The sequence below is a fragment of the Asterias amurensis genome, chromosome 20, assembly GCF_032118995.1.
Source record: "Asterias amurensis chromosome 20, ASM3211899v1".
NCBI classification, from domain to species: Eukaryota; Metazoa; Echinodermata; class Asteroidea; order Forcipulatida; family Asteriidae; genus Asterias; species Asterias amurensis.
Genome location: NC_092667.1, coordinates 9,131,424 through 9,156,634, shown reverse-complemented (window position 1 = coordinate 9,156,634; position 25,211 = coordinate 9,131,424). Strand labels below are relative to the sequence as shown.

Here is a 25,211-nt window from a genome sequence, read left to right as displayed (position 1 = left end):
ACCCTCGTGGCGCAGGAGAGAGCCCAAATAAAGTCAAACTTCCCCGACTACAAACAGATTACGACTGAGACACACAATTTATAGCCATGAGTGAAAAGGCCAAGGTCGTTTATCCGCTGGATTGTTTACAGCATAAGCCCTTTTCACACTACAGAGCCATTTCCCGGGAAATAAACTCCCGGGAAAATCCCGGGTGTTTTTAACCCCACCGCCACCCCAGCAACCGTTCTCACTATCCCAATTTAGTAACTCCCGGGAGTACTATTTCCCAGGAATATGCACGGTCGTTTCACTCTTACGATCAAACCCCAGGAAATGTGGTAAACAGGTCAGCCCATGCGGAAGTTACAATGTTTGTGGACGGAAGTCCGTTCCCACAATGCCACGCGGCCGGCTGCAAAATCCTTGCCACATGCGACCCAAAATGGCTGCACTTTAATTGTGTATTTGCGTGTTGTTATACCAACATATTGTGTGATTACGGCGGAGAAGAAGTCTCGCAGTTCGGGGAAGACGTCGCTGACGTCTTGTCAGGAGAAGACGATTGCTGTGACAGTGTTTTAAAGACATGCGGTATAACAATCGGATGGAATTTGTCGTGCGATTGACGGGTTTCATGGCACTTGCTGGAAGTATTTATTGGTCAAAGGTCAATCTGGTCTACCATGAAGAGCGGCCACTGGTGGGAGCAAGTTGCTATTAGAAAAAGCGAAAGGGAGATTTCCATCTGCGACAGCTTTTTTTCTTTCGAGAACTGTAATTGAATGGACTTTTGTGTCCGTGTTTTACCCAGAGGTTTTGTGTTGGCGTTCATCTCAATTTTTACCTGTTCACACTATAGTTATTTCCCGGGAAATTCCCGGGAACTTTTGGTTGGTCTGTTCACACTACAAAAATACTCCCGGGAATTTCCCGGGAAATGACGTTTTCCCAGGAAATAATTAACCCTGCTCAGGGGCAGGGTTAAGGGAATCAACCCTGGGGTAAGGCCTAGAAATTTTCTGAATGGCATTTTCGAAGGATTGCATAATAATGTCCATGATGTTAGGGCCAAGATAGTTAAAGGTTTTATAGAAAAAAATACCGCATAGTCGATTTTGCACAATCTGACAATAGCAGTAGAAAGAAAAAGGAAAAAGAAGCATTCTTCCCTTCCAACATCAACAGTGCTGTTTTCCCATCGTGCAAAGAAAGAACACGGAATAGGCTTTAGCCCTATATTGGCTAGCATTTTTTCATGACTTCATAAAGACTTTTAAATGTATGTTTCTTCAAAAAAAAAAACACTTATGCAATAGAAAATATTTAGGCCTTGAAAAACAAAACTATTATCATACCGACCTATAGTCTTTTTTTCCAAGGTTTTCATTTTTTATCTGCAATGGGCAGGGGTCCGTTAATATCCAGCTTCACGCAGGCAGAAAACTTTCCCGTTTCTTGTAGTCCTATATGCCCATCTAGCTGTTTTTGGACTGCATCGTCGGCCAAAATTTCATCATCACTCCATCGGTCACTTCTACCCATCGTAAAAAATTGAGCAACATATTGAACTAAAATATTTACTGTCAGGTGGTAGACAGCAATGTCGATCGAAGAACTCAAATCTGACTCTGGACAACCAAAGTCCATCAACGGCCAAGGATACATGCATTAAGAAATACCATACACACATGGCGTGTGTACGAGAAGGAAGCTTGTTCACGCCAACTATTTAAGCTATTCCTGTTCCATTCACGTGGTAATTTTTTTTAATTCATATATTTATTTGTAAATTACAGATGTAATTCACTTTTATTTTCGTACCTAAACGTATACACTTTCAGAAGGAGAAAACAAAAAAGGGCTATTGTTACCACGCGAATTATTTGGCGCGCTATTTTTGACGTCTGTGACCTTTCGAGATTAATGACGTCTCAACACAGTAGAAGCAAGAGGTGGGGTAAGTTAAACCCGCTTTCGTTCTCACTAGCTGCTTTTCCCGGGAAAAACTTTTTTCCCCGGGGTTTACTCCTTTAACCCTACCCCTTAACTGGGTAAATTATTTCCCGGGAAAATGTTACTTCCCGGGAAATGTTTTGTAGTGTGAACGGATCGACTAACATTTCCCGGGAATTTCCCGGGAAATACCTGTAGTGTGAAAAGGGCTATAGACTAGTCCGCTGTCCTAAAGGAATTCCCTCATTGACTCCTACACAAACGAGCCTTAGTCTGCCGTGTGTAATAGTATTGTTCAACAAACCTGACCCCATCGGTGAAAAAAAAATCATGGGTCCGCCCCTGTATTGGTGAAATACGATCTATAGAGGTGGGAAGTATATCAGTATTATAGTTTATATCTCGGTATATGATTAGTTTTTTTTAGATGAGCATTGCCAGTTGTCATTTGGCAAGGGTTAAGAAATCAGCTCTCCGAGCTGACATGTGGGATGAAAGACTTGCTAAACTGCATATGTGGGTCAGAGCCACAAACTATATGTATGGATCACCTCCTCAGATGCCCCCTACTGGAGCAGAAATGCAAAATTGAGGACCTTGCAGATAAAAATTGCAAGGAGCTGTGTTCAGTTCTAGCTGAAACACAACATGTAGTGTGTGGACAAGTTAGAAGATTTTACGTCCAAACAGACTTTTGGGCAACTGGGGTTTAACAAAAGAAATGCTTATTACACGTACCTCCCACTCCGCAGCCGTAGATCTCCACTTTCATCATGATTTCAAAACCTTGCCACAGTGTTGGGTAAAAACGTAGAAACCTCGTGGTGACGTTAGGATCTAGAGTATTGTAGCTTACTTGACCTCCATTGAAAGCAGCAGTTACGATGTGTAGAGGCTGGAACGAGACATCGTAATAAATGGCAATGTGAGCTGGTGATTCAGATTTGAAAATTGTCTTATCTGTTACTATTCAGTTTCATTATAATGTCTTTATTTATTGATTTATTTGCGATTGTCTGTTTGTTTTTATTTAAACAATATTTGTTTTTGTTTGTTCAGCTATTCATTTGCAAGTGCTTGGAAAAAGTTTTCACTGTTTGCTTGGTTGATAGATTGATTGATTAATCAATTTTGTATAGGGGGCTATAAAGAAAAAAAAATTACAGATTTAAATTGGGCGCATTCCTCTTAAAACAAAGTAGACAGCAATAATATGAAAAAACCATCAAGGCAAAAGAAACAAAACAGAAAAAATGAGGTTTAAATGCGCTCATGCCAAAGTTGTAATTTGTACAACATCCCTCCCCGTCAATCAAAACTTGGGAGCATGTAATTAGTTTGAACTTTTAGTTTTTTTACTTACTTGTGTCCATGTATTAGAGCCAATGTCTCTACGATACAGGTCTAGTTCCGTTACCATAGACGTAGGGCTGTCAGTTGGCGGATCGCCTTGTACTGCAATACCGGTTATCTATAATAAACACATTGATAACCACCGAGTTAGAGGGACACGCTGGCTTTGATTGGGCGTTTTTGGCTATAATGTTCGCTAAATGTATGTTTGAAAGATGTTTTAAGCGTTGGGTACGCCTCGGATTGTGTGGTTTCCCATTTACTTTGTGACCTAACACAATCCGCAATTTCATGGAGTCAAAGGGAAATATACATTTTCGAGACATATTATGTGGATCATTGTAATTAACAACTGTCATTCATTTCATAACACATGTCTTGTATAGCTTAAATAACCCAGCCTAAAGCAACGTATTCTTTTAAACAAGCTAAGATTTGGTATAGGTGAACCGTGTATTGTCTGGACACTTTTAGTAATTGTCGAAGACCAGTATTCTCACTTAGTGTATCTCATTATTTGCATAAGATAACAAACCTGTGAAAATTTGAACTCAACTGGTCGTCGAAGTTATGAGATAATATTGGAAGAAAAAACACGCGCTTGTCACAAGAAGTTGTGTGCTTTCGGATGCTTGATTTTGGGACCTCGATACAAATTTTGAGGTCTCGAAATCAAATTAGTTCTTTCTAGAAAACTACGTTACTTCAGAGGGAGCCGTTTCTCACAATGTTTTATACTATCAACAGCTCCCCTTTGCTTGTTCAATACCAGTAAGTTTTTAAGCTAACAATTACTTTTAGTAACTTGCCTTTAAACAGCGCGAAGTATACGTGAGCTTTAACATTAAAACAATTTTTTTTAAAATATTCAAACCGTTCATTTGGATGATGATCAGCTTAACATTGAAGTAAATTGTACTAAGGCGAAGAGAGGGGAGGATTGGGTGGAAGATAAAAACCTACGTCATATTCAACACCAAGATCAAAATCAAGCATTGGAGCGGTATCGTTGACAGCTGGTACCCACGCATCAACACCATTGACGCTGGGAATCTGAAAACGAAACACATTTTCAACATTTTGTAACTCGTTGATATCAAGAGAGCATAATGGAAAGGGTTTTCACATCAGAACTCCAAATACAGCTATGTTCAACAAGGCATGTACATGAGGTTGATCAGTGCATGTGAGTGGCCTAATATCATCATTACGTCACCCAGACGAACGCTTCCGAACACTTCCCAGATACGCCCCATCTTAGTCATGACTTCGGAAAACGATAATGTGACGGCTTGGTGTACACGGTCGTGCAAATCTCGGGCCAACGGCGCACCGTTTTCTTCTAAATTTATGCATAAAGAGGCTTGATTTTTCACCCCCAAAACGCCAGAAAGCTCAGAGCTCCAGGGGGGCTATGCCCCCCTGGACCCCGCCAGGGGCCGTAAGGCCGGCCCATGGACCCCACCCAATAAATTGGTTCGAGCCCCCCCCAAAAAAAAATATATATATATGGTTTATTATTTGATATTATATATAATCCTGGGTGCGCCGTTGTCTCGGGCATATTCGAAGTTTTATCGGAACCACCTTCGTACAATGGTCAAAATGTTCAATACGCGCGCGAATTGCATGGTCTTTTAACAACAAGAACGTAAATCAACAACGCGAGACATTAACTGGTGTGGGTCAACGGCAAGTAATATGGGTGTTAATAGTGGGTTTTAACAACAATAACGTGGGTCAAAAGTACATTATTATAAGTGAATTCGTAGGTAAAGGAAGATAATGCCAACTTAACAATACCTTAAACGGTTCGGATTTCACTGAAGACGGTGAGATTTGACTCAGCTGAATCTGACCGCTTGAAATGCCGATGGGAGCCTCGCATGCAGATGCTGTATTAACAACATCAACAACAACAACAACAAGCAATCATTGGTTTATTTTTAAACAATCACAACAATTTTTGGAGTTGTGGAAACAAATTCGATCCGTTATATTAGCACCTTTAATTGGACTTTGTTTATTACATACACAAGAAGAAACAAAATCAGGGGAAAATGTTGACGGAATGAGAGGGACGACTTTGAGAAAGAGCTGTCTAAAACCAGCGTTTATGAGGCTGGAAAGAGATGATATCTGGAGTAAGGATTAGTAACTCGTGACAAGTCTAAACAACGTTACGTGTTCTCATAATAAAAGGGCTAAAAGTGTCATTTTATCATCATGGAAATGGACCAAACCTTCCTCAGAATATGGTTCACTTTTAAAATAATTCATAACTAACCCTTCTTATTCAGCGCATATCACCCCGAGGTCCATGCGCTTTCAGTATTTTCCTGCAGGATATATGCGGAGCTACGTTTTGAAGTATGATACCAATTATTTTACAGTATCACCATGTAATGGTTTACAAAGTGTTGTAGTTCAGTATGCTGTAAATCTTGGTAAATAATTGGTGACCGATACTTTCGAACAAATTGTTACTTACGCAGTTTAATTGTTTTAATCGTTTTTGCGTCTTTAACAATCCCGTCTCTCGCGATGCAAACAAGCGTCCTGTTGGTGAAGCCACCACTGGCAAAATCGTCGATCTTCAAGACAGAGGTTTGCGATGTGAGGGGTGTAATCGTGATATCGCCACCTGGCGATATCGGCACGGCAGCTTGGGACTGGGATCGATCCAGCCACAGCCACTCCGTCGAGAAGGAGGATGACACTGGAATGCCTTCGGTAACGTCACACTGCAGTCTGAGATTGGGGTCTAAGTGGTGGCTAATCTGCTGTAAACTGTTAACTTGAAGATTCGTCACTAAATGTATGGACATAGAAAAGTACATCAAGTTTATTAAACGGAAAGAGGGATAAAGGCTTTTAGTACGACACAAAACACTAACTTCCACAGATTTACATTAAAATCATTTTCACAAAATAATTATAATGTCTCAATGAGACGATTTAGTTTAGCATGTATAACGCAACTCTCATGAGAACATCGCTCTGTGATTTTTTTTCTTCTCAAAAACGATTAATGAGATAGAAGTTAGAAGTAAATTATATTACATATAGGCATACATCTGTATTCATAGTGAGTAGGGGTTCAAGTCATGGCCAACAATTTGACATACCAAAAGTATTTTAAAACCTTTCATTTTCCAATGGGAGACTTTTGGGACGCTTGGTGGCAGCAGACTTACCAGGTAAAATCCATTGTTCTCGGTCATGTGTGCACGCTCAGAACTACGTAAACAATGGAAATGTACCTGGTAAGTCTGCTGCCACCTAGCGTTCAAAAGTCTCCCATTATTGTTTAAAATTGAAATAAACTCGAATGAAAAGCAAACTGTTCAACAGCAATGATAACGAAATCACGACGACCACGATCACGAAGATGAAGACAAAACAACAACAACAACAACAAACCGGCAAGTATCTTTAAAGGGAAGGTACACGTTTGGTAATGAGTCCCAGAAAAAATCACATAAAACCTTATTTGGTAACGTTGTGAGAAACGACTCCCTCTTAAGTAACGTAACGTATTTTTTGAGAAAGAGGTAGTTTCTCACTAAAATAAAAGCCTTCTAGCTAGAAGTCTTTTATTATTATCTGAAAGCACACAAATGCGTCCAGCAAGGGTGTTTTTTCTTTCATCATTTTCTCGCAACTTCGATGACCAATTGAGCCCAAATTTTCACAGGCTTGTTATTTTATGCTTATGATGGGATACACCAAGTGAGAACACTGGTCTTTGACAACTACCAAACATGTACCTTCCCTTTAAACAAGAATATTACAGTTATACATGCAACAACCGGCAAGTTTATTAAAAGCAATGTAGACAACTCTACCTGACGTAGTCGGACATCTGTAGCGCACCTCAACGTCCGGGCAGGGCTTAGTGTTATTTGCATCTTGGCAGCGGAATCCGTTTGCATTGCAAAGATACGGAATCTCTGGAATAATCCCACTGTCAAGGATGTCTTGATTGGTTCCTTTGATTCGACACTCAGCACCGATTGGCTGGGTGCACAAATCTGGGTAAGACTGATAAATAATTTGTTAAAACAAGGGTTTACATTGAACTGCTGGAAGATTGAATGTGGGATTAGGAAAAATCTGACTATCCCCATAGAGACATTTTAAGGTCTAGAATGTATGGGCATGACCTTAGTTGTTTTTAGAGTCATGCGGGACTAGACAAATTAAATGTGTCTATGGGTTTAAGGGTCACAAGCTTCCGCAATATGTTTGAACCACAAGGCAGACCACACAGCTCACCACTTGACGAGGTCTGTTTAATTGGATAACCCAATGCCCTTCACTTTTGGTACGAAACTAAATAAAAGTTCATCAAAACTAAATAAAAGTTCATAAGGAAATTCTAAAGACCGGGGTGCACAATAATAAATTTTGTATACAAAGTCTACAGGAAATTTTGTAAGTAAAGAAACAAAGAGAAGAACAAAAGAATGCTCCTTTAAGATGCATTTTTTGTGAATGATTGCAGTGAAACGGATCTTTTTTCTTGTCATACTCGCTAAAGGCACATTCTAAGCAAAATATCGCGATAACTGGCAAAAAAGACGTCTACACAGTTGATCTTACAAATCCGCAAGTTAATCCTGAATAGTCTAATAATATTGTGGATAAATTGAAGGGGAAACTATTACATTAAGACCAGACAGTGTTGCCCATTTTGAAAGGATTCAGTTTAATTGTGTTTCCCATCTTTATAATCATTATTCTATAGGTAAGACCGCCCACTCTCCACCCAAACAGATTGTTTTCTTAATTACCTGCAGCTTATGTGTAGCGAGAGACTCATTCTCCATCGAGCCTGTAGGGTCACTAGTGTCATACCAGTCGGTCCACTGAAATGTAGCTATACGGAAGAAAGAAAGTTCAGATTAAATGTAAGCTACAAGTACATCTACCTTTTAGCCGCAATGAAACCTGCGTGTATGTACATTTTGAACTTGTTGCTTATCATTCCGCCCATCTATGACAAGCCATATGCCCAATAATTCAATAAACACTGTTTACTGTTTATCGCCGATAAACACTGTTTTTCGACCGATAAACACTGTTGTTTATCAACTGATAAACACTGTTTATCGAAAAACTGTGTTTATCAAGCGATAAACACAGTTTTTCGAGGTGATAAACAGAGTTTTTCGATAAACACTGTTTATCAACTGATAAACACTGTTTATCGAAAAACTATGTTTATCAAGCGATAAACACAGTTTTTCGAGGTGATAAACATAGTTTTTTGATAAACACTGTTTATCAAGTGATAAACATGGTTTATCAAGTGTTAAACATGGTTTATCGAATCACAGTGTTTATCGGTCGACAAACACAGTTTTACGCCGACGCCCAACAATTTGATAAACAGTATTTATCAGTTGATAAACACTGTTAATCGAGAAAAACTGTGTTTATCGACTGATAAACACAGTTTTACGCCGACGCCAGATGCCCAATAATTCAATAAACAGTGTTTATCAAGTGATAAACACTGTTTATCAAGTGATAAACACTGTTTATCGAAAAGCTCTGTTTATCGACAGATAAACACTGTTTATCGAAAAACTATGTTTATCGACTGATAAACACAGTTTTACGCAGACGCCAGATGCCCAATAATTCGATAAACAGTGTTTATCAAGTGATAAACACTGTTTATCAAGTGATAAACACGGTTTATCGAAAAACTCTGTTTATCGACTGATAAACACAGTTTATCGAAAAACTATGTTTATCGACTGATAAACACAGTTTATCGAAAAACTGTGTTTATCGCCGAAACTGTGTTTATCGAGCGATAAACAGAGTTTATCGAAAAATTCTTCATCAATTGATAAACAGAGTTTATCGAATTATTGAGCATTTGGCGTTGGCGAATAACTGTGTTTATCAAAAAAAACTACGTTTATCAAAAAACTTTGTTTATCAAGTGATAAACTGTGTTTATCGAAAAACTATGTTTGTCGGCCCGATAAACACTTTTTTTCGATAAACCGTGTTTATCACTTGATAAACAGTGTTTATCAAAAACTTCAACTCGAAAAACTCTGTTTATCGCTTGATAAACATAGTTTTTCGATAAACAGTGTTTATTGGTTGATATACATTGTTTATCGAAAAACTCTGTTTATCACCTCGAAAAACTATTTATCACCTCGAAAAACAGTGTTTATCGGTCGAAAAACGGTGTTTATCGGCGATAAACAGTGTTAATCGGTGATAAACAGTGGTTATCGAATTATTGGGCATATGGCTTGCCATACTCCCATCTCCCAATTTAGAAGCAGTAAGTAAGCTTACGCTTGGGCCATACCCCCTGGTCACTGTGCCGTTTGTTTCATCCCATCTACCTGTAGAGTATACAGCCTGTGCTGCCAATATCATGTAAAGCACTAAGCTGAGTCATTCACAATATATCTATCTCTGCCCTTTCAGTCACCTATTACTACTGGTTGATAAAAGGCAATTACAGTCAAGTTTCTTGGTCATGGACACAATTGTTATGACTGGGATTCGAACCCACACCCTGATGACTCAACCATCAGAAGTTGAGTCCGATCCCTCAACCATTCGGCCAAGACATGCCAATGTCTTTCGTAAAAAGACAAAGGTATATAAGTTACCCTCAATCTTAGGGGAAAATGTATTAACACATTGTGTATTTTGATATATAAGAAGTTATCTAGAGCTGTTTCTCTTTCTATAACATCAGCAAAATTAGATAGAGAAAGATGCGTCTTAAAGTCATGTCGCTTCTTGTGGGGCAAAGCGCCTTATCTAATAGCTAAACATTAGGTAATGCTCCTTGTATGCCAAAGCGCCTAATGAAAGTACACATTCTACTCACACTCTGGACACGAGTACCGAACCTCGTAGTCATAACATGATCGACCGTCTTCAATGCTCTGGGAAGCTCCTCGGCAATCTAAACCAGATGATACCGTGCAGTTGATGTCAAGAATCTGCCCGGTCTGATTGGACGATACGTCGTCATAAAGTGTACGGCACTGGATGTCACTCGGGATATTGCAGAGCAAATCGTAAACCTTTGAAACGGACAGTCAACGATATGGAATATTATAAGACTTGAAGCAAATATAACCAACTCTACCGTACCTGCTGCCGTTTTGTTTGGGGGAATACAGCTACTGCTATATATGTTTTGTTTCACCAGATAAGACAAAAGCTTAAATTAAATAAAGATAATATTATACAGTCGCTATGTTTGAAGATCTGTTATTATCTGTTAAAACCAGTTGACAGGAATGTTTAATGTCTAACCTGTTTATGAGTTGTCAGCGTCTCAACGTCATCCCCATCGGCCGGGTCATCAGCACTTAACCACGGCGTCCAGTACATGTTACCTGAAACCCATAGCACATTCTTAAAACGAAGTTGCCGTTTACACAAGCGTCATAAGTAATGGCGGACATTTGGAACGCTAGGTGGCGGCATACTTACCAGGGGCCAATTTCACAAAGATCTAAGATTGATCGTAACTGCAAATCAATCGTAGTTGCTTAGTAAAACGTGATGTCACAATACAAATCACTATGGTGAAACTGAAAATTTGTCTTGCGATGAATTTTATTGCTTTGTGAAATCGGCCCCAGGTCAGTCCATGACCAAATACTGGGGCGCGCGCGTAAAGGTTGGAATTAGGTGCATTGTGGTCTAGCTGGCATCAAAATTTGATTCATATCTATCCCACAATGCACCTCATTCAACAGTCTGCGCTTGCGCATTGGTATTTGCGATAAGGTCTTTTGTTCTCGGTAATGTGTGCGTGCTCATAATAACGCAAACAATGGAAAGTTACCTGGTAAGTCTGCTGCCACCTAGCGTTCTATAAGCCCTCTTCAAACTACAGAGCCATTTCCCGGGAAATAAACTCCCGGGAAAATCTCAAGAGTTTTTATCCCCACCGCCACCCCAGCAACCGTTCTCACTATCCCAATTTGGTAACTCCCGTGAGTACTTTTTCCTAGGAATATGCACGGTCGTTTCACACTTACGATAAAACCCCAAGAAATGTGGTAAACAGGTCAGCCCATGCGGAAGTTACCAATGTTTGTTGACGGAGGGCCAATCCCACAATGCCGCACACACGGCCGGCTGCAAAATCCTTGCCACATGCGACCCAAAATGGCTGCACGTGTGTATTTGCGTGTTGTTATACCAATATTTCTGTAATTACGGCGGAGAAGAAGTCTTGCAGTTCGGGGAAGTGTTGGTCAAAGGTCAATCTGGTCAATCTGGTCTACCAAGAAGAGCGGCCACTGTTGGGAGCAAATGCGAAAGGAGCTCTCTACTCTGCGAAAGCTTTTTGTTTTCTTTTGAGAATGGTAATTGAATGGACTTTTGTGTCCGTGTTTTAAATGTATGTTTCTTCTAAAAAAATTGTTTTTCCAGGAGAACACTTACGCAATAGAAAATATTTAGGCCTTGAAAACAAAACTATTATCTTACCGACCTGTAGTCTTTTTTCCCGAGGTTTTCAGTTTTTATCTGCAATGTGCAGGGGTCCGTTCATATCCAGCTTCACGCAGGCAGTCAGCCAATTTTGAGAAAACTTTCCCGTTTCTGTTAGGCCTATATGCCCATCTAGCTGTTTTTGGACTGCATCGTCGGCCAACAATGCAACTAGTTTCAAAGTGTTAGCATCACTCAATCGGTCACTTCTACCCATCGTAAGAAATTGAGCAACAAATTGAACAAAAATATTTACTGTCAGGTGTTAGACAGCAATGTCGATCGAAGAACTCAAATCTGACTCTGGACAACAAAAGTCCACCAACGGCCAAGTACATATAAATACCATACACACATGGCGTGTGTACGAGAAGAAAGCTTGTTCACGCCAACTATTTATTCCATTCCTATTCCATTCACGTGGTCAATTTTTGTAATTCATATATTTATTTATAAATTACAGATGTAATTCACTTTTATTTTCGTACATAAACGTAAACACTTCCAGAAGGAGAAAACAAAAAAGGGCTATTGTAAGCACGCGAATTATTTGGCGCGTTATTTTTGATGTCTGTGACCTTTCGAATGCCTTGGATCGGACGAGTTGGTCTATGAAGGCGTTTGAAACCGTTTGTTATGAAATGCATATGGTAAGAAAGATGTTTTAAAAGTAAAATATAATGATCCACACAAGTGTCACTCAAAATTGCACGGTTTTCATTTTAAGTCGCGAACTAACACGGTCGGCCATTTATGGGAGTCAACTGTTTGACTCCCATAAATGGCCGACCGTGTTTGTTGACGAAGTTAAACGAAAACCACGCAATTTCCGGGAATATCCCGGGAAATACCTGTAGTGTGAAAAGGGCTATAGTCTCCTCAAATAAAATAATTATTTCTCATAAGACGTCCCCTACTTACGTTTTGGAATTGTTACAATTTTGGACACCGCTCCTCCAGTTCTGCCATCTAAAGCTTCACAAACAAATATGACATCGGTTGCGAATGACAGTCCGCGGACCATTAGCAGAGAGCGCCGCCTGTAGCTGTTGGGGGAGCTTTCGAAGATAGCAACTTCTCCTGATGAAGGAGACACCACACTGAAGTGGTCTCCGTCGTCCGAGCGATACCAGGTGATGTTAGGGGATCGTCCTGCCTTTGCTAAGCATTCGATCTCCACATCGAAACTGTCACTGTGGCTGAGCTTACGCAAGTAGTGGATCAATAAAGTTGATTCTAAAAAAAAAATCAACAAAGCGTTTGTAACGCGTGGGGTGTAATTTAAGTGTAAGCGCAGTATGAAAGTAGAGAACAAAAGAACAGAAGTCGATTCAAATATCTTTCACAAAATGTCATACGGATTGGCATGCTAGGAAAGTGTGGATTTTTGATAAAGAAATTACATCATCACTCCTCTGAGACATACAGGATGTAAACAGGTTTGGTGATAGCAGGTGCGTTTTATACAAATACGATTGGAAAACTCCAAATACTATACTTGGGGGACTTTTGGATGGCCATTTGGCAGCAGACATAACAGGTCAACCCATTGCTCTCAGATCTAGGTAAACAATGGGCATTTACCTGGTAAGTCTGCTGCCACCTAGCGTTCAAAGGTGTCACATCCACGGCGTGCTCTACTAAACCTTGAAGCCATTGGACACTTTCGGAACAGAAACAAAATTCAAAGTTCACAGATTTCAAAATAACTTACAGGGTTTACAGAAGGTAATGGCGAAAGACTTCTCTTGAAATATTATTTCATGAAATGCTTTACTTTTTGAGAAATTATTAAAACAATATTCATAAATACCTTGGACAGTTTCGCTATTCCTTTTGGTTGAGAGCGCGTCACGTGGGTGTGTATAACCCTTTGTTTATGATCGGTAAAAAGTGTTGAAACATGGGCGTGACACGCGAGCTTGCACCTGTTCTTATAAGACAGTTTCTTCATTCCTATTGGTCGAGAGCAACGGCTGAAACAGTTGTGCTACATCTCGCGATACGCGCGACACGCACAGCATTCCCTCATGAGGAGTTGTTTACCCGAGGGCGGCGGAGGGCTTTACCATTTCATAGCTGTTGATGTTGTTGACCGAAGAATGGGAATCAAAGTGTGTTGAATCGGTTTTCAATCCCGCAAGGTTCTTGGTAATTTACCTCGACTTCGTCTCGGTAAAGTTATCAAGAACCAGGCCTCGTTGGGATTAAACCACTAGTTGAAAATCTATTCACCACACATTGATTCCCTTATCAATTCTCGATATCGAGATTTACGGATTTATTTTAAACACATGTCATGACAGGCGAAACTTCGGAAACAAGGGTGGGTTTCCCCGTAATTTTCCACCGACTCCGATGGCTGATTGAGCCTAAATTTTTACAGGTTTGTTATTTTATAAAATAGCTGTGATACACGAAGTGTGAGCCTTTGGACAATACTGTTTACCGAAAGTGTCCAATGGCTTTAATAGTAACCACGAAGACGCCGTTTTATCTTTTGTTCTGTGATTTCTGTAGCTTCTTTTTGTAAAGCCAACCATACCCAAGTTGAAAACCAATTTAGAAGTGTGTTCACTTGTTTTAGAAAATGTATTGCACGGTATAAGAATCTAAAACGAACACTTTGTTAGTGTCCGACTGTGTCCGTCTACGGAGCCCCAGAGGGAGAGGTAAACAAAATATTGAAAATATAAATATTATTTCATCACCTAGACAGTTATTTCCCTTTGAAACGTAAATATTAAACGAAACAAAATAATTTATTTTGACATATTATTCTTTCTTTCGAGCGTGTAAAAAAAACATTACGAGTGGACGAATTAAGTGTTTCGGGGGGCAAATATTTATTAGAGGGAACAAAATAGTTTAGATTTGTTTCTACCTTTTCAATATTTGTTTGATCTGCCCAATTTTGTAAAGACCAGATTAGTGTCTAGGTTTTCTGTGCTGTTAAAATGTGTATTTTCAAGCACAAGGACTGGCCTTAGAAGATTAGCCTTAGAATCCTTTATTTTCTGAATCAGCACACACAAATTAGGTACACCTGACATTTAACCAACTTTTACTTAGAAATGCCATTCGAAGTAACTTTTATTTTAGTCTGGTCGAAACTAGGAACTTCGTATCCTTCTGTGCAGGGTTAAACATTAAATTTCAGTAATGTACTCGCTTGCAGCACTGAAAGAGGTACTACTTAGGTTCCAGACCCTTGCTGAAATACCTTATTCATGCAAAAACAATTATTAGGAAATGGGTAATTAAAGGTAATATAGGTTATCTCTGTCAGTTAAGGAAAATAAGCAGCCAATGTTATTTATTTATTTTTTATATTCGCAAACCATCAATCTGTTGGCGTGCCAGACATCTTAATAGCAAATTATGTTCAAGTGCCAAAAGGTAAACCACATGCCTTTAACATTCGTAAGGAAACAAAAAGTTAACCAGCAATTTTTAGATTGCTGAATTCCAGAACTGACTGCAGAGTTTGAATGCAGCTTTGATGATTTGTTAAGTCTGAATGAATATTTTTAAATCAAATGACGCAACAGTATAACTGACTAGTCTTAAAATGAAATCGAATCACCCTCTTCAGTAGCATTAGATTTCGCGCAAAAAAAAATAGCGTGGTGGTTAAATTTGCTGCTCATTTGGCGATATTGACCGAGAAAACCTGTAATACAACAACATAGATAATTGTCCCTTACCAGATGTGTCTTTGGAGTATAACTTTTGAACTTCCGTGTCATTAAATGTTCTGTAGAACATCTTGACATCACTGAAATCTCCTTCGGGAAAATTGGCGGTTCCCGCAGAGGTGGGCGCGAACATGATAACGTCGTCAATGTCTTGTGAAGGACTGTATATTACAGGTGGTACAAGCGAATAAAGTAAATCACCATTCTTGAAATACTTCGTTCCCTCTACCAGATCATATGTGAAGCAGTGGTGGGTCCATGCTTCCGGTGGGAAGGTGGATGCACCCAACATTTTCATTTCCCACGACTTGCCGCCTAAAGCCCCGCGGACCATCAGCCCGAATTTCCTGGTGAGATAAACATTCAGACCACCTCGCGATGTTGACGAATACCCTCCACTTGTAAAGACATTTCTCGTTGTAGAACTTGGCGTGCTTCGGTATCTCATCCAGAACGCGAAGGTCCAGCCCGAGGTGCAACAGACAGTGCTCGATATGCACTTCCCGGCGGCCGAGCCGTAAACTACCCAACCAGTATGCTGCGGTTCAGAAATCCTGACGGCGCACAGGTGATCGGACGAATCATAAGCATCTGCAGCTTCCAGGGCACCCTGATTTACGGTGCCTGTCATGCCACCGATATTGGGGTAGATTGATGTAACCGTGGCGTTATTACAGGTCAGGGGTTCGTCGTCATCTACAGATGTTTTGGTGCTCATATCCCAATGAAAATGGGGTTCAGGAAGAGTGTCTGGAAAACATTAAAGATTTCATTTTAATACGCTACTAAAATATTAGTGTATACAAAAAGCAATCGAGTTTAACATCAAAGATGCCAAGAAAGCACGACCCATTTAAAAAACTTTATCTTATTGTATCAAATTTAACATCTGAAATAACGTTACAACAACAACACCGACAACACTGTCCACAAAAACAACAGCAACAGTTCACGTTATACTTTGTCAATCCTATCAATCGGGTCAACTTCCTGGAGACTGGAGACATGCACTGTCACTGCCATCAATAAAAAGGGCTTAAAGTCATCACCAAAAACATATCGTCCAGTTAGTCTAACCTGCATTGCTTGTAAAAGTCCTAGTCGTGATTTGTACGTTTTAAAAAGTTTTTTTCTTGCATTTTTCCGGCAATGTCGACCACGCAGGCGTATTGCTGCTGGATGCAGCAAAACAACTATGATGGTGTCAGTTTGCAAAGTGGTCCGGTCCGACGTCTTTTCCAGCGCTGTGCAGCAAACACTTCGAGCCGTCGTGCTTCGAGAATCCGGAATACACTACACATTTTAACATGAAGAGAAAAGTTATTTTCTAAAACATGGCGCCATCCCAATAATTTTTTCAGCTAGTGGGGAAGTCGAAGAAGGTACGTGAAAGACGTTACGAACCTAAAGGAGCATTTGCCTAACGTGAAAAAAATCAGGTATTGTTTCAACTTTGAGGGCATGCAAGCGTCATGTTGTGTTGGCACTGCATGAGATTCATCGCGCCTCGATTGACGTCACGAACAGCGCCCTCTCAGGTCGGGCTTTTTTTCAAATTTGTAAATAACAAGGAAACTAAGTTTTTGTTAAACCTTAGTTAATTGTTTATTTATATTCCACTCATCATTTATTTAGATAAAAGCTTTATTTTGACAAAATACCACTTCCAGGTGACTTTAAGTAATCGTCAACCACCAGCATAGTTTTCGTGGAAAACGATTATATATGCGGGACCCAGTTGCTAGAAGCAGTTCATGACTGGTCATTACGCTTAACACAATCGGACGTCTTGCTGTTGGACTTTAGCGAGGCGTTCGATAAAGTACCACATCACTAGCTAGCACTCAACCTTCACCACTGCGGTATCCGAGGAAATACACTGCCCGAGCTTTCTTTCATAACCGAGAACAGTGCGTTGGCATCAACGGAGCTCACTCTAGATGGCCATCAGTAACATCAGGTGTACCACAGAGGTCTCTTGGGTCCGACACTCTTCCTCGTTTACATCAACGATATCGTAGATGACGTGCAATCTAAACATCAGGCTGTTTGCTGATAACAGTATCCTGTATAGAGAAATCCGTCCCAGTGGGCAAATTGCGTTGAAATAACGTTGAAACAACGTCATACCCCGACGTTGAAGTAACGTTGAATAGTTGGATTTGCAAAACGTTTTAACGTTGAAATGCCGACGTAGAAACAACGTGGGAATATTAACGTTGTTTCAATGACGGCATTTATACTTTGTTTCAACGTTAAGTTTCTATGTTGAAACAACGTTGAATAATGGTTGGATTTGCAAATCGTTATAACGTTGAAATGCCGACGTAGAAACAACGTTGCAATCACAATGTAAAAACAATGGCTCTTTAATAACCTAGTTAATTAGTTATTAATTAATTAATTATTTATTTGTTTCAGGTAATTATCATTAGTGTTAGTTAATACTACTCTGTTATTTACATGTACTTTAATATTTATGCTAACTCAATACATGACTACAACCTATCAAGGTATATACATCTATACACACTGTATGTCTTGTATATATGTAGACCAGGATCCCTAAATTTTCTAGTCATGGTTTTACTCCGTTTTTAGCTAAAAACTGCTTAATTATTAATTCAAATGTTGAAATTACAAATTTTTGCTTGGACTTTTTTTGTTCGTATTTTTTTACATTCGAATTAAACACAAAAACAGAAACTTCCCTCTGGTAACTTAATTAAACCAAATTGTTTTATTATCAAAAACACACTGCTAGACCACGTGACCCCTAATTTGCATATTATGTCAACGTTAAACCAACGTTGGATCAATGTTGGATCAACAATAGCATGATCGATTGGTATAACACTGAAGTTTTACGCATCTTGATTATGCAAACAAAACGTCAACGTCAACCATCAAACCTGTTTTACAATAATAACAAGCAAACTATTCTGTAACTATTTTGTTAGGACAGTTATATTTTATGAATTGCCGCTGATTGTCGTAGTATGACCAAATAGTTCAACAAAGTTGCCCACGGCAGCTCGCCGATAATGTTACCCAATAAAAAAAATCAATGATAGCTATAGTTTATAGGTTAAATGCTGCCAACATTGTGTCAGCACTATAATAACCGGCGTTGGCTCAGCACTGAGTACCCACATAAGTCCAATGTGGTAAATGTCGAGATAGAGCCATCATTGGTCCCACATTAATAATATTAAGAATCAGGTATTTAGAAATGCTCCCCATAGAAAACTATATCACAGCGCTTACAAAAACGCTTTCAGAAGTTTTTTTAAATTTGGTCTGTGGATTTGTCGTTACTTCCATGCTGTGGATGCAGTTACAGTGAATGTGCGATCGCCAGATTGCTACGGGTCCTAGGATTGGTAAGCAAAAATGGGTCTCGAGAAGAGCAAAGATTATGGCGAGATGGGGTATGAAATGTAAAGCAACCCTTGATATATAATGGCGTCTGGTCATGGAAGGCTTTAAAAACAAACAAAAGTACTTTGAAGAGAATTATTTCTTTTATACGGGAAGCCAGTGGAGACATTGGAAAGCAACACTTCATGCTTTTCCGCTATTGCTTTTGAATCCATTTACAGGGAAGCAGTGATTGTGACATGACCTCATCAGATAGAACACATTTCGCCGGCCTTATTCCGAAATCTCTGCCAGCAAGTTGTCTATTAATTTCATTCAGAACACAAAAATTGTGTCACATATTTTAGTGAGTGCACGAACCCTTACCGCCGAGACATAAATTTTCCCCAAAAGATGACATGTTCATGGCACAATGATTGTAAAATAAACATGGCAATTTGTTAAACTGCCCATTGTAAGGATAAGCATTGATATAGTTGGTTATTATGCGATGCAATAACAACCTTTATCCAATTTCTGAAACTACCTGCACTCAGAAAAATATTTACACAAGTTGTGTAAAAAAAAACATGTTTTAGAGGCAGGGGGTGAACCTGCTAACAATTAGGTAAACTTTTACCAGTTCGTTGCAGGGTAAAACTTACACAACAAATACTTACAAACTTACTTCGTTTAGGAGTTAACATATTTACCTAAATTTTAAGTAAACGCTAGATATGTAAAATATTACACATTGATTGTGTAAACCTTACACTTTTATGACATGTAAAACTATTCCGCGTTACCCTTTGTATGGGTTAAAACTTTAATTTACCTTATAGCTGTGTAATTATTATTATTTTACTGTTTGTTTAGGTAAAATGTTTACTTGGATTGTGTGTAGTCGTACACAATTACGACCCTTTTCCCGTCTGAACGTTTGAGTAAGGCCTTACTGCCTGTTCGTGCTCGTCGAGCAAAAGATACAAGCATGGGGATTTTGCTCCTTGATGGACGTAATGAAAGGTGAGTTTCTCAAAGACAATTGCGATCTGCAGTCATATACACAGACTGATGTGTGTCGTATTATTATTTGTTATGACTGATGACGGGTTGGACCAAGGTTGTTATCATCACGACGCAAAAACAACCTTTATCCAACATTGTATGTCAGAAACCTCATGTTGAAACAATTCGTTACCAGACTGATGTTGGATCAACATTGATTTGAGGTTATTACCGTGACGCAAAAACAACCTTTATGCAAGGATGTTAAACGTGAAAAACATAACGCTATTACAACATCGCAGACTGATAGTGGATCAACATTGATTTTGTCCAACGTTGTAGGCCTACATACTTCAAAAACATTACATTGATACAACGTTGGCAGACTGATGTTGGATCAACATTTATTCTTGGTTGTTATTATCCTTACGCAAAAACAACCTTTTTCCAACGTTGTACATACTTCAAAAACATTACATTGATACAACGTTGGCAAACTGATGTTGGATCAAAGTTGATATTTGGTTGTTATTATCCCGACGCAAAAAAAACCTTTATCCAACGTTGTACTTACGACCAAAACATTACGTTGATACAACGTCAGCAGACTGATGTTGGATCAACGTCGATTTTTGGTTGTTATTATCCCGACGCAAAAACAACCTTTTTCCAACGTTGTACTTACGTCAAACAAATTACATGGATACAACGTTGGCAGACTGATGTTGGATCAACGTTGAATTTTGGTTGTCATTGTCGCAACCCAAAAACAACCTTTATCCAACGTTTATGCAACGTCAAAGAACAACCTAAAATCAACGTCGCAAATGTGACGTTGAAACAACGTTGATTTATGGTACTTCAACGTTGCGACGCCAAATCAACCAATATCCAACGTTGAAATAACGTTGTGTGCCCACTGGGGTGGAGATGAGCACTAACCTACCTTACAAAAAGACCTAAATATAGTGTTTAAGTGGGCTGACACATGGTAAATGAGTTTTAAGTGCCAATTTCTGACCATCACACGCAAAACCAAACCCAGTATCTCCAACTCCAAAATAGATAATCAAGTCATAGACCGTACAACCAACCACAAGTACCTCGGTGTTAAGATCTCCAGGGACCTGTCTTGGAACCAGCATATTACCAACATAAGATCAAAGGCCTGCTCTTCTATAGGGAGAATAAGCAGGAACTTGGAACCTTGCTCTAAAGCAGTCAACCTGAAAGCATAATATCAAGCATTAGTTCGTCCCCAACTGGAGTATGCAGCAGCCGCATGGAGTAGTCCACACACAGCAAACAAATTCTCAGTTTCCCTACAGCGCCCGCTATTGTTTGATTGTGCGCGCCGCGGATCGGAGCGGGGGATCGCGATAGTATAACGAACAACACCACTTGCACCAATACTAATGCGAAGTCTACGACCGCACTTCCAGTACTACACCTTTCCTAACACAACTCGATTCGGGGCAATTAAACACAAGAAGACTTCTACACCAGTGCACCATGTTCTACAAGATTCACAATAGTTTTCCGCATTCTGTTCAACTCCACCCAGCCACAGGCAGAACTCAACACCAACGTCATTATCTACCAATCCAGGCATCACGAGACTCCTTTAAATTGTCCTTCATCTGCACCATTCCAACCTGGAACAGGCTCCCGTTGGAAGCAGTGACAGCATTATCAGTCAAGGTTTTTCAAGCAGTCGCCCTTCCGGCGGTGAGAGACAAATGCGTCCCCCTCCCCACCCCCCATCAACAGCTTTCAGATAATGAGGATGTTTTTACTCGCACCTTGTAAAAAAAACTGCACTTTCACGACCGCACAACACGAGCACCCATAAGCCACACCTTGGACAAGCAGTTAGCTTTCTAGGTGTTTACTCATCAAGCGTCAAGCACAACAACAACAACGAAAACGATAACGACAACAATAACGACAACGACACAACAACGACAGCAACAATAGCAGCAGCAGCAGCATTAAGCAAAAACAACAACAATAACAACAACAGACGAACAAATTAACAAACAAACAAACAAACAAACAAACATGCAAACAATTCCGGAAATGCAAAATATGTTTACCACTCGGAGATGGGCATTCAAATCTGATCTCGTAATCCAGGCATACTTCTTGGTTTGGCTGGTCCGACTCTTGGCACAAGAGTCCGGCGGTTGGTGTGCAGCTATTCATAAGAACTTGCCCCTTGGATACTGAGTCGGTGTGGATGAATCTTACTCGACACTCGGTAAGAGTCGGATTGGTACATACTGACGGGTAAATCTAGAATATTGATAAGAACTTACTATGTCAAGTGAAACAACAATTGCCTTGCAATGTATCGAGATGATACATTGGTAGGTATATCCTGTCAACACCTGCTTTCGGATGGTGTGTCTTCTCCATGTTCAGTAACTTCCGTGTCTTTGCATCCATTCTCATGTCAGACAATTTTCAGTTGATAATATTGATACTGTACGATTTATCGCAATGGTATTTACAGCTTCTAACGGTTGCCTCGGGTAACTGTGACCCTGATCAACCGGGACCATACTTTGAGAACTACACAACCGATTTTCAATTTCTTTTCAGTTATAGACCTATTGGTTGTTTTAATAAAACTTTAAAAACAATATAACATGGATTACGATGAACCCATGTTGACCTTAACTTCCGGGTCAATCGGAAGAGGGACCATATCTCAAGAACTACACAGCCGATTTTCAATTTTGTTTCAGTTATGGGGTCCGCTGACGTTAGAGATCAGCCTTGGGTCACCGTGAGCCAAGTTCACCTTTACTTCCGGGTTTAACCGGAAATGGGACCAAATCTTTAAAAAAACAACCAAAAAAAAACAACAGATTTTCAATTTATTTTAACAATAGACACTTTGAGTACTTAAGATTGACCTTGGGACACCATGATCCCAAAATGACTTTTACCTCTGGGTCAACCGAAAGTGGGACAATATCTTAAGAACTATATACACAACCGATTTTCAAACCTTTTTCAGTATAGACTCCTTGTGCATTGTAACATAGCATTGGGTAACCGTAACCTAAAGTTGACCTTTACGTCCGGGTCAACCGGAAGTGGGACCATATGTCAAGAACAACACCCCCTATTCTGAATTTCTTTTAGATATAAATCCTTTGGGCATTAAAGTGAAAGTGCTAGATTTTACCCATGTGGACCTTTATTTCTGTTTAAAACTTTCCTTTAGATTTACTATCAGAACGAAGACAAGGCTTAGGTCTTAAGGCACATTTAAGAGTAAACGGGCCTGTCAAAGATCAACAGTCTTCTACTTTAAAATCTTATCAATTATAAAGCTTTGAAGCATTAAATCGAAGCAAAACAACACGGAACAGCTTTGTGTTTCTTCACCAACTCCTAATGTCTAGTTATTGTTATTATTATGGCTAAGTTTAACTTACATCTCTGATAGCCAATAGTGTTTCATTCTCTGTGCCGTCCATCGGGTCATCCACGCTGTACCAAGCCGTCCAGGTAGTAGGGGGAACAACTGGAGGTATAGGGGACTCTGCGTAGAAAATAATAATATACACTCATTGCCTGAGTCACAGCGCACTGCACTCATTTGCCATCATATGGGGGTTATAAAGACACTGAACACTATTGGTAATTGTCAAAGACCAGTCTTCTCAGTTGATGCATCTCAACATGTGCATGAAATAACAAACTTGTGATCATTTGAGCTCAATTGGTCATCGGTATTGACTGCACATTGACTGTACCAACCTATTTGAATGCAAGGGAAACATTGGTTGTAGGGCCTACACCACATATGCGAATGTCCAACGTCCAATATTGAAAATGCAACAATGGTATTCGCTGTACAAACATTTAAATGTCTTAATAGTCCAATATCGAACTAACTTTACTGACTGTCATAATAAACCAAAATGTTTAAATGCGTAATGTAAAACCGTTTCCTGCGTACCCGAAAGTGTGTAACGTCGAAACGCAAGGTTCTACAAAAATAACTTAATTACACTCGAGACTTGTACGCTCTATTCTAATGACATTTGTTGTCCTCTGCGTGCCAGCGACTCTGCGTTTAAAGTTGGCACGGTTTTTCCCTGAGGACTCGGGCCTGCTCTGCCGAATAAATGGAGCGGCGATGCTTGGTTTTAGGAACACATTGCTTTAAAAGTTCGCGCTTTTGGCTGTAAAATAGTTAGTTTTAAAATGAATATGATTGGAAAGATTTTGTACATGTATAGATAATGGTTCCCACAAACATCACAAGTAACTGATATGTGTTGTCCATTTTAATTCGTGATTTAAAACAGGGTCCGCCATTTTGAACTCCACATAATTATGATTTCACGAAGTAAAAGGAAAACCAAACAATTCCGAGAGTATTTGGGTTGATAATTAAATTCTACTTTAAGGGTTTTTAGGCTTGCTTGGAATGGCTGGTGTAAAATAAAAGTAGTCTGTTAAACATAAGGGATAAAGAGATTAGGTTATGGCTAAAGGAGCAACTGGAATAAATAGGCCATGATGGATTTATTTTGGTTTTTTTTTTTTTGGCGCTCATTGAGGAGTAATTTTAATGAGCAAAATAATTGGGCAGCAACCTCGTCGGAGGTTTTATACAATAAAGAATCGCACAAAAATATAATAAAATGAGAGAGAAATTACCGTCAACACACTGTCCAGATGCACGCATGGCTTGCAGACAAAGGCACTGAATGAACAAAGGAAAGAAATCAATTTGAACGTATTAAGAAACAAAATCAAACTTTCCTTCTTACCAAAACTAACATTACAATGAGAGCCTTCATGTTGATAAATCGTTGAGCTTTTTCAACAAATGTGTTTTCTGTCGGGAGTTAAAGACACTAGACACAATTGGTAATGGCCAAAGACCACTCTTCTCACTTGGTGTATCTCAACATACATGTGCATATAAATAACAAACCTGTGAAAGTCCATTGAACTCAATTGGTCGTAGAAAAAAACACCCTTGTCACACGAAGTGTGCTTTCACATGCTTGATTTCGAGACCTCACAGTCTAATTCTGAGGTCTCGAAATCAAATTCGTGGAAAATTACTCCTTTCTGTAGAGTGTCATGGCCGAGTGGTTAAGAGCATCGAATTCAAGTTCTAGTGCTAATTCACCGGAGTGTGGGTTCGAATCCCGGTCGTGACACTTGTGTCTTTGAGCAAAATACTTTACTATAATTGCTTCTCTTCACCCAGTGGTTTATTGGGTACCTGCGAGGGTAGAGGTTGGTATTGTGAATGAAAAAGCCTTTGGAGCGATATAAGATGTTGCCCGGGTTGTAGACTCCCTTGGGAGATGAGAAACA

The 25,211-nt window shown here is 39.6% G+C and overlaps 1 protein-coding gene across 1 annotated transcript in view; it reads right to left on the bottom strand.

Moving 5' to 3' along the window:
• LOC139952699 (uncharacterized) overlaps nucleotides 1–24,567 on the bottom strand; it is a 28,767-nt gene extending 4,200 nt beyond the window's left edge. The window contains exons 1-15 of the mRNA XM_071951902.1: nucleotides 24,540–24,567; nucleotides 23,306–23,412; nucleotides 21,953–22,151; nucleotides 15,498–16,238; nucleotides 12,712–13,026; nucleotides 10,600–10,682; nucleotides 10,166–10,364; nucleotides 9,365–9,375; nucleotides 8,085–8,159; nucleotides 7,137–7,332; nucleotides 5,780–6,100; nucleotides 5,092–5,183; nucleotides 4,252–4,341; nucleotides 3,299–3,406; nucleotides 2,674–2,830 (exon numbers count right to left, since the gene is read on the bottom strand). Of these exons, the coding sequence (XP_071808003.1) occupies nucleotides 2,674–2,830; nucleotides 3,299–3,406; nucleotides 4,252–4,341; nucleotides 5,092–5,183; nucleotides 5,780–6,100; nucleotides 7,137–7,332; nucleotides 8,085–8,159; nucleotides 9,365–9,375; nucleotides 10,166–10,364; nucleotides 10,600–10,682; nucleotides 12,712–13,026; nucleotides 15,498–16,238; nucleotides 21,953–22,151; nucleotides 23,306–23,412; nucleotides 24,540–24,567 (2,722 nt within the window). The remainder of the gene's footprint in view (nucleotides 1–2,673; nucleotides 2,831–3,298; nucleotides 3,407–4,251; nucleotides 4,342–5,091; nucleotides 5,184–5,779; nucleotides 6,101–7,136; nucleotides 7,333–8,084; nucleotides 8,160–9,364; nucleotides 9,376–10,165; nucleotides 10,365–10,599; nucleotides 10,683–12,711; nucleotides 13,027–15,497; nucleotides 16,239–21,952; nucleotides 22,152–23,305; nucleotides 23,413–24,539) is intronic.
• Between the last annotated feature and the right edge of the window lie 644 nt (nucleotides 24,568–25,211).